The following is a 14,105-nucleotide window of genomic DNA, read 5'->3' on the forward strand; positions in this document are numbered from 1 at the left end:
ACACACTTATCCTTAATATCATAGCATATTAGAATTAAATGATTTCACTTACTAGCAACTATCATAAGTAGAATAGTAATCTGTAGGTAGAACGGTATTCTCTACCATTCTCCTATTTAATTTGGAAATCAAATCCCTAAGGAATTAATATTCCAATTGCTGCTGAACTAGAAATGTTGTAATTATCATAGTTTAATACTAGTTCCAAACCCAAAAAAGTAATCAAGTACTGTGGATTATCTGCAATTTCCCATGGCTACTAGATCAATTTTATAGTGTTTTCTAAGAACAAAGAAGTTCTTAAATATTTTTCATGTATCTGATTTATAATGGAAGTTGTATCAATGGCTTTTTCTATTTCCTTCTTTACATATGGCTTTGACTTTCTTTTTTTTTCTTTGCTGTACTGGGGCTTGAAAACTCAGGGTCTTCACCTCAAGCTACTCTACCAGCTCTATGTTTGTGAAGGATTTTGAGACAGGGTCTCTCAGAACTATTTCCCAGGCTGGCTTCAAACCTTGATCCTATTATAATCTCTGCCTCCTTTTTTTTTTTTTTTCTTCATTTTTCTTTTATTATTCATATGTGCATACAAGGCTTGGTTCATTTCTCCCCCCTGCCCCCACCCCCTCCCTTACCACCCACTCCGCCCCCTCCCACTCCCCCCCCCTCAATACCCAGCAGAAACTATTTTGCCCTTATCTCTAATTTTGTTGTAGAGAGAGTATAAACAATAATAGGAAGGAACAAGGGGTTTTGCTGGTTGAGATAAGGATAGCTATACAGGGTATTGACTCACATTGATTTCCTGTGCATGGGTGTTACCTTCTAGGTTAATTCTTTTTGATCTAACCTTTTCTCTACTACCTGTTCCCCTTTTCCTATTGGCCTCAGTTGCTTTAAGGTATCTGCTTTAGTTTCTCTGCATTAAGGGCAACAAATGCTAGCTAGTTTTTTAGGTGTCTTACCTATCCTCATCCCTCCCTTGTGTGCTCTCGCTTTTATCATGTGCTCATAGTCCAATCCCCTTGTTGTGTTTGCCCTTGATCTAATGTCCACATATGAGGGAGAACATACGATTTTTGGTCTTTTGGGCCAGGCTAACCTCACTCAGAATGATGTTCTCCAATTCCATCCATTTACCAGCGAATGATAACATTTCGTTCTTCTTCATGGCTGCATAAAATTCCATTGTGTATAGATACCACATTTTCTTAATCCATTCGTCAGTGCTGGGGCATCTTGGCTGTTTCCATAACTTGGCTATTGTGAATAGTGCCGCAATAAACATGGATGTGCAGGTGCCTCTGGAGTAACAGTCTTTTGGGTATATCCCCAAGAGTGGTATTGCTGGATCAAATGGTAGATCGATGTCCAGCTTTTTAAGTAGCCTCCAAATTTTTTTCCAGAGTGGTTGTACTAGTCTACATTCCCACCAACAGTGTAAGAGGGTTCCTTTTTCCCGGCATCCTCGCCAACACCTGTTGTTGGTGGTGTTGCTGATGATGGCTATTCTAACAGGGGTGAGGTGGAATCTTAGTGTGGTTTTAATTTGCATTTCCTTTATTGCTAGAGATGGTGAGCATTTTTTCATGTGTTTTCTGGCCATTTGAATTTCTTCTTTTGAGAAAGTTCTGTTTAGTTCACATGCCCATTTCTTTATTGGTTCATTAGTTTTGGGAGAATTTAGTTTTTTAAGTTCCCTGTATATTCTGGTTATCAGTCCTTTGTCTGATGTATAATTGGCAAATATTTTCTCCCACTCTGTGGGTGTTCTCTTCAGTTTAGAGACCATTTCTTTTGATGAACAGAAGCTTTTTAGTTTTATGAGGTCCCATTTATCTATGCTATCTCTTAGTTGCTGTGCTGCTGGGGTTTCATTGAGAAAGTTCTTACCTATACCTACTAACTCCAGAGTATTTCCTACTCTTTCTTGTATCAACTTAAGAGTTTGGGGTCTGATATTAAGATCCTTGATCCATTTTGAGTTAATCTTGGTATAGGGTGATATACATGGATCTAGTTTCAGTTTTTTGCAGACTGCTAACCAGTTTTCCCAGCAGTTTTTGTTGAAGAGGCTGCTATTTCTCCATCGTATATTTTTAGCTCCTTTGTCAAAGATAAGTTGCTCATAGTTGTGTGGCTTCATATCTGGATCCTCTATTCTGTTCCACTGGTCTTTATGTCTGTTTTTGTGCCAGTACCATGCTGTTTTTATTGTTATTGCTTTGTAATATAGTTTGAAGTCAGGTATTGTGATACCTCCTGCATTGTTCTTTTGACTGAGCATTGCCTTGGCTATTCGTGGCCTCTTGTGTTTCCATATAAATTTCACAGTAGATTTTTCAATCTCTTTAATGAATGTCATTGGAATTTTGATGGGAATTGCATTAAACATGTAGATTACTTTGGGGAGTATCGACATTTTTACTATGTTGATTCTACCAATCCATGAGCATGGGAGATCTCTCCACTTTCTATAGTCTTCCTCAATCTCTTTCTTCAGAAGTGTATAGTTTTCCTTGTAGAGGTCTTTCACATCTTTTGTTAGGTTTACACCTAGGTATTTGATTTTGTTTGAGGCTACTGTAAATAGAATTGTTTTCATACATTCTTTTTCCGTTTGCTCATTGTTAGTGTATAGAAATGCTAATGATTTTTCTATGTTGATTTTATATCCTTACTACCTTGCTATAGCTATTGATGATGTCTAGAAGCTTCTGAGTAGAGTTTTTTGGGTCTTTAAGGTATAGGATCATGTCGTCTGAGTAGCTAGGATTAGGTGTGAGCCACTGGCACCCAACAGAAAGTCTCATTATTTTTAAGTAATTTAAAATTAAAATGAGATTTTAAGGGCTTTTGAAAAAAAAGCAAGAAAAATTCCTGAAATTAAATTATGTTATGCCAATTTCAAGATCAGAGAGTTTGGGTTTGATTCCATATACCCAGAAAAATGAGTTGTAGGTAGTTTTAGCTTTGTAAAATTTATCTTTAGCTCTCTTAAAATCTATCCTCTTAATAATCCTTTCTCCTGAAATAAGCTATATCACTTCTTTCCATCAAACCTCCCCTTTTCATCTGAAAAAAGTAGGTATTGTTGCACTCGTTTTTTCTAAATAATTTACAATTATTCAGAGATGTTTTTAACATCAACAGCCAAATATAATACCCATTTTATTGGGCATGACACCCAATACATATACATATGCCCAATATATACTTATTTGTAACATTTACATGAAACTTCATATTATAGTAGTAATTTTTTCAAAGTTTTATCATGTCTTAGGATGCTTATATATCAAATAGTTTAAATGTGAACTCAAATTATCTTCAACAACTCTGGAAGCTACACCAGGAACAGAACTTGAGTCCAGAAGCTAAAGATCACATATTGAGATACTGTGTCCAAAAAAAAAAGTTTTTTATCAAAATGAAGTAATACCAACCATTAGGAGGATGATCAAGAGTTCGAGACCACCCTGGGCTAAATAGTGAGGCCTTGTCTCAAAAAAACAAAGACAAGCTGGGGACTAGTGGTTCATGCCTGTAATCCTAGCTACTCAGGAGGCAGAGATCAGGATGATTGCAGTTCAAAGCCAGCTCAGGTAAATGGTTAGTGAGACCCTATCTCGAAAAATCCATCACAAGAAAGGGCTGGTGGAGTGGGTCAAGGTGAAGGCCCTGAGTTTGAGCCCCAGTACTGTAAAACAAACGAACAAAAAAAAACAACAAAGACAAAAACTCACAATAATTCATTATAACTAGATAGTGGTGGCTCATGCCTGTAATCCTAGCTACTTGGGAGGCTGAAATTGGATCACAGTTTGAGGCCAGCTCAGGCAAATAGTTCACAAGACTCCTCTCCATAATAAACAGAGCAAAATGGACTGGAGGTGTGGCTCTCAGTAAACACCTACTTTGCAAGTGTGAAGACCTAAATCTAAACCCTAGTCCCACCAGAAAACAAAACCTTGATATATCATTGATACATAGATACAAAGTCACAAAATTTTTTCCAAAATATATTTCTTAAAACTATGATATTTCCCAAGTAACAGAGAAGATGGGTAATCTTTCTGTCCTAATATCATGCCAAGTATGAGAGGTCTTGACTGAAATTGCCCTTTTCTCCCCCCACTGAATTAATGAGTTGTTTTGACTTTGTATGGATACAGATTTAAGAACTTTGGTCTCATAAAAGACTTAAGAGTGAGTTTGGTGAGAGATTGTACTATCAGGATTTAACCACCATAATTGTGTACTTTGGATTCCTCCAAAATACTGACACTTGCCTAGGCTAAGGATGTAGAGCTGATATCTTGATTTGAAGTAGAAAATTATAGGTTTGAAACTTCGTGTGGTGACTAATGCCTATTAATTCCAGCTCAGGAGGCTGAGGCAGGAGGATTGTGACTGTAAATTTGAGCCCATTCTGGGCTACACAGAGAGATCCTGTGTCATGGGAAAAAAGAAAAGAAAATTGTAGTTTAAAACACAAGGTTATGCCAAAGAGTCAGAGGAATATTTTAGTGGGAAATGTCAAGAAGAATGTCATGGAAGATTGTCCCTGAATATATCAATGTGTAGAACCATACTTCTTGCATTAGTGTATCTGTCAATTATTTGTCCTTTGTCACATACCACGATGTAGTGTTGTGCTTGTTAATGGTCTCTAAAAAGCTTAGGCAAATTATCACTGATATATATTTGGAGTACATCAATACTACCATTTTCTCCTCAAAATGAGCCTGTTGGTGCCAAAGCAGTTTGGCAGTTGAATTTTCATTTAAAAATGTCATGTAGTGGGGAGTGAGGAAATGCTGGTAAACCCTTAAAAAGGTTTTTCTGTGGGAATTCTGTTCTTAGTGATGTCATTTCCAAAGATATTGCACTGTAGAATTCTAGAATTTTTGAAAGAAATGAGATATTAATTATTTTCTGGTCTAACTCATCTGATAGCATAAAATAAAACCCTAAAGTATAAATGACATATTGAAAGTCACATAATTTATCACCAAGACAACAGTGTTTTTTCTTGTTCATAATTTCACTTTATTTTTTTTTAAAAGGTGGGGGTCTTGGGCTGGGGTGTTGCTCAGTGGTACAACGCTTGTCTAGTGTGTTTGAGGTCCTGGGTTTGATCACCACTGGAAAAGAAGAAGAAAAAGAGGTGGTGGGGGGAAGTCTTACTTTGGTACAAGCTGGCCCTGAACTGCTGGGCCAAAGCAATCCTCCTGCCTCAGCCTCTCCAGTAGCTGGGACTCTAGGTATGTACCACCACTCCCAGCTTTGTCTAGGATTTTTAAATGCCAGTTTTCTATTTTAATTGTGACCTATGGTATACTGCTTCAATTTTACTTCTTTAACAAAAAACCAAAGCAATTGAGCACAATATTATTACTAGAAACTATTAATCTTTCTCCTTTTTATTTTTAAGCTAGAAAGGAAAATCAAATGTAGAATAATTATGATGGACTTTTCAAAGGAATAGACACCACAGATTTGGGGGTCAATCCTACTTTGAATCCCAAAATATATGGTTTCTTCAACCTAATTAGACAGGGAAGAATGTTGCCAGGTTTTTTGTTGTTGTTGTTGTTGTTATTGTTGTTTGTTTTTTAACCATAAAAGGAACATTTGACAAAAACAATTTAAACCAGTCACTTTAGGATAAGAAATCTTTCCTAAATTAGTATAGCAACTTTGTTTCAATAATTTGTAATTAGGCACAAAGAATGAGAACTATATAGCCATTTCACCCTTTACATCTGAAGCTGGGCAGTAGTATGAAGTGGGAAAGAAATGGCAAATCTTAAAAAATCAAATGATAACCTCCTTCTAGCTGGAGAGCGAGACAAGGAAAAACCCACACAACCTCAGATTGTGCAATCTATAAGAACACTGATAAGACAGACAACTTGAACTTGCTTTGGAATTTACAATGGAATGCCTGCCTGCCTGCCTGTGAGACAGGAAGGAAAGGATCCATTTTAGTATCATGTGCAGTTGCATTTAGACCTAAGGAAAGGCTACCCATATGAATTTTAGAGCAATTCTCCATGGTGATGACAATGACTACATTTCAACTTTCCGTATTCTCAACACGCTACCTACAGCTCAAAGGCGTGCGGCATCTGCCCTGCGAGTCTGTGAACTCCTGATGCCTCTGCCTCTGTCTCACAAAGCCCCTTGCTTGCCAGGGGTTAACCACATCCTGATGTTCTGGAAGAAGTCTGCCAGGCAGCAGGACTGCTGCTGTTGATAGGAAGCCTCTTGTCAGACTGCAGACAGGAGCTGTGGGAAAACCCAGACACAAAAAAGCTCAGATAGGACCAGTGACAAAGATATCATCCCACTGGCCAGTGACTAGGAAGAGAATTCTTCCTCCCCACCAAATTTCACAGCTGGGAAAAACAGATATCTCCCCCCAAACCTCACCCCAAATAAATTTCATTTACTATCTCATCTTCAAGTGAGAATGAGTCACTAATGAATTAATGAATGCTATTATGCCAGCATAGTTGTAAAACTACTCTGCTGACATATAAAGATGCATTTTACCTTTAATTGCCGGAAGAAAACAGACAACTTGACTGTGCACCTAACTGGGAGAGGAAATGATAATTTCCTCCGTGCCACGTACATCATTCCCAACCCATCCTACCTAAAAATCCTGTACATCATGGGTTTATTTTTAATTTAAAAAATCATATTTTAAATTAGGTCCCGAAAAAGGAAGCTTGCATTTCTTATTCTTTTCAGAGTGGGCTGAGAAACGCTTCACCAGTGCATCTGAAAGATAAATAGGAAAACAAGCTCTCTTTTCATTTTGTTTTTGAATCAATACCCGAAATAATGACCAGAAGCAAAAACTCCACCGATGCGGCAGCAAGCAGGATGCTCGGCCCTTCAGCTCCATCTTTCCAGCGGCAGGTACTACAGCAGATAGATAATGTAGGACAGAACGACAAGACCTATGATGGCAAAGAACATCAGGATGAAAATATCCAGCATTGTGCCGTCCTGGGCTGAGGAGGCCCCTAGATGCTAGGGAAATACGAGCTGTGAAAGCGGAGGTCGCAGTCAGTGAAGAGAAATGGCTCCCTCACCCTTGATCCTGTCCCCTCCCCCTCCCAGAGACGGCGCCTAAGGGATGCTGTGACTCCATCAGCAGCCTACTCACCGCCCCACACACACACACTACAGTCAACCAATCAGAAAGCCCGGGGTGGGTAACCAGGGAACTGCTACATTTAGGTCAGGCAGAACCTAAGAGGCTCAATTTCTTGGCAGGAACCACTCCAGCCTCTCTGTGCAGAATTGCTATCTGCATTTAGATGCACAGTATCTACATGGAGTCTGCTGCTAGGGGAGGAGAGAGGGAAGCAGATCTCTCTCCGGATCCCCTAGAAATGGATTCTCCTGGCTGCCTTTTTTCTTCCTTTTTCCTCTCACACATTTCTGGCTAAATTGCCTCAGCAGAATAATGACTGGTGGTTGGGTGGACCACTGGCAAATTCAGAGGTCACGTTCTCTGGAGACATAGACAAAGGTCTCATGGGTCTCAGGTGGCATCCCTGGGGATGGACTAGCATTTGTACAATTCCTACACTGTGCCAGATGTTACTTATGTGGTGTAATTTCAACCCGCCTGCAAGTCTTCTGTAGATGGGGCTCAGGTGGTCTGGAGCTTGCCTGATGTTCCTTGACTTAGCAATGGCTTACCTGGATCCGAATCGCACAAGTAGGTGCCCATACTCCAAAGTCTGTATGCTTTCTCCCTGCCCCAGACAGTCTGACTCAATGGGCGACCCTGACTGCACTGCTTGTTGAGTCACAAGACTTCATTTACAGGACTGACTTCCAGGTCTTTCTACCCTCTGTCTCTTCATCACCCACACTTTTATATTGTCAGGAAGCTTAGCACCATGCTATCCAGGGGACCCCAAAAAAATCTTCACACCCATCCCTGTGTAGTAAGTGTCTAAAAATGCAAATTCAAGTGTTTTCTTCTGAAGAAAAAGGATTGAGTTTTTTGGGGTTTTTTTTGATGGTGCTGGGGTTTGAACTCAGGACCTTGTGCTTCCTAGGCAGGCCATCTACCACTTGAGCCATGCCTCTAGCCCAGGATTGAAGTTTTGATATCTTATTTTTTCAGACTGTTATGTTTTTTGCTGCTCTCTTTTGTAATTGTATCAGTTGTTTCCTATTTTTAATCTTTTTGACTTTTCTTTGAGGCAGGGACTCACTATGTGACCATCCTGGCCTCAGACTCTCAATCCTTCTCCCTTAGCTTCCTAAGTGCCAGGATTCTAGGTGTACCTATAATTAGCCACAATGCCTGGCTAATTGTTTCCTATCAAATTATATCCCTGGGACACCTCTAACTCCTGGTCTTCCTTGGCCTCACCCCACATAGTCCTCTTGAAGGGCCCGGGGGTTAAGACATTGGTACTTCCCTTCACAATGCTAAACCTTAGGAATTTAGGCCACTTCCACAAGGGGGTCTAGAAACTCCTCCCATTGGCCCATCCCAGATGGAGCACAGAGCTTTCTGTGAGCAGGGAGACCACTGCTTGCCCCCTCCAGTGGCTCAGGTGACAGGTGACAGAAGCAAGCCACGAGGCAAGCAGCTCTGCCTACTTCTCTGCCTCCTGTTGGCAACATAGTAAGCAGCCAGCAACTTTTTTGTGGGGAGCAGTGTCACTGCTACCTTTAATTGTGTCACCTGGCATAGCCTCTGGTACTCCTCATACTGATTTTAGGCCACATCATTCTCCTGATTATACATGCCTAGCCCTGAGGAAGCCCTGTCCCTCTCTACCTGCTGTACTGAGATAAAGAGAACCCTTTAATGGGGAGCCCCAAGAGGGAAATGCCCCTCTCCACAAAGCAGCTGGATTAGAAGCCACTGATGGTACAGAGCGGGGACCTAGGGGGCTGAATTTTCTCTACCATGGTCCCCTTCCCAGCCCCACTGAGCAAGAGGGGAAGTCCACTATCAGACCCTGGGCTCCTGAAGCCAAACCTGGAGCAGGAGAGTTGAGTATTTAGAGATGCCCAGGGCAGGGGACATGGCCCACCAGCACAAGGAGTGTGAGACTGTTAGCATCACTCTGGGGTCCTAAGGCCCTAGCTCTCCTACAAGCTGTGCAACTTCCACTGAGACCCTTTGCCTTTCTGGCTTCAGTGAGCACCATTCAGATGGACATCAAATTAGTTCCTTCCCTTACAGTAGGATCATTGGGAAGATCAAAAGATGTGCTGAAGTCACATTCCTAAGGCATTCTGAGGACTGCTTTGGGTTGTCAGGCCACTTTATGGAGGGCTTTATCCCCCTGTAAGCTCTTTCAGCCTGTCATTTCACACATATGCTGAGCTCCTACCACCTGTCCAGCAGTGGCATGGGCAGGGCTGGAACTGCCCCAACCTGAGTGCCTTTGCTCGTTAGATTCAAGTACTTGTTGAGTTTCAATTATTTGTTGAGTATTTGTTGCCCATGGCCAGGAACCAAGGACTTCAAGATGAATTAGACCCATCACTGCCTGAAGTTCACCTTCTACTGGGTAGGAAGATGCTTAACTAAGGCAGTGTGACATTAAGAGAAGACTGGGAAGCAGGGCACCAAGTGGCTCAAGCCTGTAATCCTATTTAGTTGGTTGAGATTGGGGAGGATCTTGGTTCGAGGCCAGCCCAGGCAAATAGTTCATAAGACACTCCCCATCTCCAAAATAACCATAGCAAATGAACTGGAGGTGTAGCCCAAGTGGTAGAGCACAAAGCCCTGAGCTCAAACCCCAGTCCCACCCAGAGAAAAAAAAAAAAGACTGGGAGCTCAGGTTATGTCAGCCTTGGATCTGGGAGTGTCATCAGGTAGGGCAGAGAGGAGTGGTGGAAGCCAGGATCAGGTTGGAAGAAAGTTCTCAACGAGGAGGCAGGTGTTGGAGCCTGGTGGGGAGCAAAATACCCCTTGGCTTCCAGACTAGTCCTCTCCTTAAGCAACACACGGCAATGGACCAATGACTCCAAACAGACAGGACACACTCACACACACAGCACAGCACAACACAGCAGAGCCAGAGAGGAAACCAAGTCCGCAGGTAAAAATTATATTTTTATTTGAGTCACCAGGAGAAAGATTCAGTTGTGGTTCAAGTCAATGTTGAGAATCCTAACAGGCCAGAAAGATCTGATCATGAGCACAAGCCCACAAGGGAGAGGACCAAACAGACCCAAGAAAGACAACCCATACAAAAGATGAGTGAGTGGCTTTACACACACACACACACACACACACACACACACACACACACACACACACACAGATGAAATGTTTGGACAGGTGCATTTCACAGGGTCACTTGTTTCTTTTTAAATACAGGCTTTATGGGATGGTACTTTGCTTTTGTTTTGTTTTTTCAGCTATAAAAAAAGGCCCAAAAGTGCTTATGTGAAGGGGGGAAAGGCAGAAATTAAGCAAGAAAGTTTTCTCCCTGGAGGGATGTGGGGGATAAACAGGAAGCAGTGTTGGGAGAATTCAACACCATCTGACTTCTTGCATTGTAGAATTGGTCCACAAAAGTTAGGTTCACATTCTAGCTCTGAGGCGTCTTCTTCCTGGGATTAGATTGGCTAAAAGACCTCTGCAAAGGAAGAAAAAGACCAGGGGCTCAGCCCAGCCCTCGGGGTTCTGTGTTCTTTCTAGGGGTGCATGGTTCTGGGAAGGAACTTGGACTCCAGCAGCCCTGGGTCCCTCAGCACCAGTGTGACAGTCCCTCCTCACTCTGGGGTATGTGTGAAAAAGTGGTCCCCATTTTTAGGACAGAAGAACACAGGGAGCAGCTGGCTTGCTCTGCTTCGGAAGGGAGTTTAGCTGAGTGGAGGTCTCTGGCTCCTCCCACATGCCTACCACCCTCTCAACTTCAGGTCCTTCAACAGAGCTTCCTGACCTGTTCCCAGACCCACATTGTGCTTTGAGATCAAGAGGAAATACAATGGATCAGTACCCCCCGCCCCAAGACTCCCAAGATTCTCCTCTGCCCTCTTGTTCTCCAGATTGCCCAGTAGCACACCCCACCTGTCATCACCTAGGCAGGAGCCAGAAAGAAAAGGAATTATCAGGCAGGGGCTCCTTCAGTCATTTCTTCAACCTTCCTTGCAAAGAATACTCCAAGACACACCACTAACACAAACATCCTTGGCTAGGAGGCTAAATAAGACATCACCTTGAAGCCCAGCCCTCCCCTGCAGGGCACCAGTCCATAGGGGAACTGGATGTTGGACTCAGGATGAAGATGGGAAGGGAAGACCCAAAGAGGGGACAAGAAAACCCAGAGACGAGTAAAGCCAGGTGCAGCCTGTCTAGCCCCCAGGTGGGAGAGAGAACCTGGATGTAGCACCACCTCTCCCTTTCTCATCCTGGAGTCGGTGCTTCCAGTTTTGTAACCCTAGGACCCTCTCCCTTGCTGCAAGGGGGCTTTATGTAAGTGAGGGGGAGAGACTAAGTGAGGTACCATAGTGTGGGGGACCTGGGAGCTTCTGGTATCCTACTCCACAGCCCCAGACAGAGATGGGGAAGAGAAGGTACCTGCAACCCAGCCACAGGCTCAAAAGCAACCCCTACCAACTCCAACTCCTCAACCAGCTCTCACTTCTGCCCAGCACCCTGCAGAGGAGGAAGAATGGGGGCTTCCTCCATGTCTTGGAAAATCTCAGGGGAAGACAGCTCTGCGTCTCATTGCATCTCACACACACACACACACACACACACACACACACACACCTGCAGACACACACCTTCCCACTCTTCTCATTCTCACTGTCACATTCTCCTGTCACAGACACCTGCAGACATGTTCACTCCTCTCCCCACATGCTAAGTCCTGGAGACACAGAGGTCCTTGCTGGCTGGACACAGAGTACCCCAGCTGATCAATATCCCACTGGAGGCAATCCCTGCCTAACCCTTCAGGACATGGTTTCCAGCCAGGGAGGCAGGCGAGAGTCTCTGGAGATTAGGAGAGGAGTGAGCAAAAGAGCTACAGAAGGAGAACATCCTGTCCCCCTCCTTCCTGTAATGGTCCCTAAAATTAAGAAAGGCAAGAACTTGACTCCAGCAGTGCTTCCCAGGGAGTTCTCTGCCCACCCCAGGCCTGCGTGGGCAGAAAGGATGGCAAACTCACAGTGTGAAAAGGAACACACATAGGGAACTCTGCTCTCCTTACAGTGCCCTCGAGGAGGTAGCGGCTGGGAAGAGAGCCCCTCAGTGGGCTGGTAGCCCCTTCTTTGAGAAGGAGAGGTAAAGCCCATCACACTGCCCCTACAAAACAGCAGAGCCCTCCATCCCCGTGCTAGGGGAAAATGCAGACAGCTGCCTGGGATCTGGGGCTCACCCCAGCCCCGGAATGTCTGGGCAAGAGAGGAGCAGGGAGGAGGGTCTGAGGGGTTGGAAAGAGAGGCAGGTGAGGCTGGGAGCCCACAGGTCTGTTCCAGCCCAGCCCTGCAGCCCTGCCATCCCCAGAGAGCCCAACCTGTTCCATCCAACGAGAAAACCAAGAAGATGGTGGAGAGGAAAACCTGCCAGAAGAAGGAGCCCGCAAAAGAGGCAGAACAAGGCTTCAGTTGGCAAAAGAAGCTGGAGAAGGGGTGGGAACAAACAAGCTGTCGCAGATCTTAAAAAACAGAGACACTGAAGGGGGACGGGTCAGGCCCCAGGACGGATGCGATGCCATGGAATGCACTGAAGACGGAAGGGGGGGGGTGCCACAGGGCTCAGATGGCCTCCACATAGTTGGCTGGCAGCATCCCAGTGTCGCCGGTGCGCTCCACGGTCCCATACATCCAGCCATCATCGATCTGCTGCACGTTGACGATGGTGTCTCCATCCTGGAAGGAGACCTCGTCCTCATCAGCAGCACTGTAGTCATACACAGCACGGTACCGCTTCTAGGGAGGAATGGCACAGTGAGCTGGGGACCCAATGCAGGCTCTTCTGAACCCAGGGTTGGCAAGCACTCTGTGACTGAGATGTGCTCCTAGCCCCTGCATTCCTTTCTTGAGGAGCCTGGAGCAAGGCCTAGGGAAATACTGAACCAAGAGATAGGAGACCTGGGCTGTGCTCTCCTATAAATTTTCTCATGTCTGTCTCACTTTCTGAGTGCACTCACCCTTTTACAATGTATCTGGCATCTACTAAGGGTCAGACACAGGATAGGCTGAGGAGACAGCCTAATACAGTCAGACCCCACAGCACCACACTGCGACACTACCTCTGCTACAGAGGCTCAAGTAGCAAGTGTGAGGCCCTGAGTTGTGTTGCAAAAAGACCAAAAATGACATGCCAAGCCAAGTATGGAAGCACATGCCTGTAATCCCAGCACTCAGGAGGCTGGGTCAGAAGATTGAGAGTTTGAGGCCAGCCTGGGCTACACAGGGAGACCCTGTCTCAAAAAACCAAAACAAAACAGAGTTGGGGTGTGGCTCCAGTGGTAGAGCACTTGCCTAGCAAGCCAGAGGTTCTGAGTTCAATCCCCAGTACCATAAAAATAAATGAAACAACTAAACCAAACAAACAAAGGTGACATGCTCAGGTCCTGGGTTTGATCATCAGCACTACAAAACAAAGAAACAAAGACAGAAAAACCAAAAAAAGTGACATGCTCTGTTTTTCTATGATTTAGACTTTTTTTTTTTTTTTTGCAGTACTGGCATTTGAACTCAGGGTCCTGCACTTGCCAGGCAGGTACTCTACCACTTGAGCCATGCCCCCAGCCCTGATTTGAATTATTATAAGCACCAATGTTTTCTTTTTAAAGCCATGATTAGTGTGGTTTCACTCCCAAATTAGGAACAGACTGTTCTTTGGGAGAAAAAACTTCAGGGGACATGAGACATCTTACGCTCCACCTTCTAACTCAGTCAAACCCTCTGCAAGCCCAGCTCAGAGAATGTCTAGGAAAGGCACATGACATCTGCCAATGGTGGGCAGGGCAGGGTAAGGGCTGACCCTTACTGTCCTTGACACTAACATGTCCAGGATTCCGTAGGACACAGCCCTGCAGGATTACAGATCATACTCTTCGGTCTCTCTTAGCACCAACTCT

General features: G+C 44.1%; 1 protein-coding gene and 1 long non-coding RNA gene across 2 annotated transcripts in view; both read right to left on the minus strand.

Moving 5' to 3' along the window:
* Positions 1–3,195: 3,195 nt before the first annotated feature.
* On the minus strand, positions 3,196–7,162 carry LOC141413742 (uncharacterized). Its single transcript, XR_012438607.1, has 3 exons — positions 6,851–7,162; positions 6,118–6,297; positions 3,196–5,150 (listed from the first exon to the last, which is right to left on the minus strand). It is a non-coding gene; the product is annotated as an uncharacterized lncRNA (long non-coding RNA).
* Positions 7,163–10,096: 2,934 nt separating this feature from the next.
* The window catches only part of Lasp1 (LIM and SH3 protein 1), a 38,247-nt gene continuing 34,238 nt past the window's right edge, over positions 10,097–14,105 (minus strand). The window contains exon 7 of the mRNA XM_020172258.2: positions 10,097–12,948. Within this exon, the coding sequence (XP_020027847.1) occupies positions 12,775–12,948 (174 nt within the window). The 3' untranslated portion in view covers positions 10,097–12,774. The remainder of the gene's footprint in view (positions 12,949–14,105) is intronic.

This window comes from Castor canadensis, chromosome 11 (genome assembly GCF_047511655.1).
Source record: "Castor canadensis chromosome 11, mCasCan1.hap1v2, whole genome shotgun sequence".
NCBI lineage: Eukaryota > Metazoa > Chordata > Mammalia > Rodentia > Castoridae > Castor > Castor canadensis.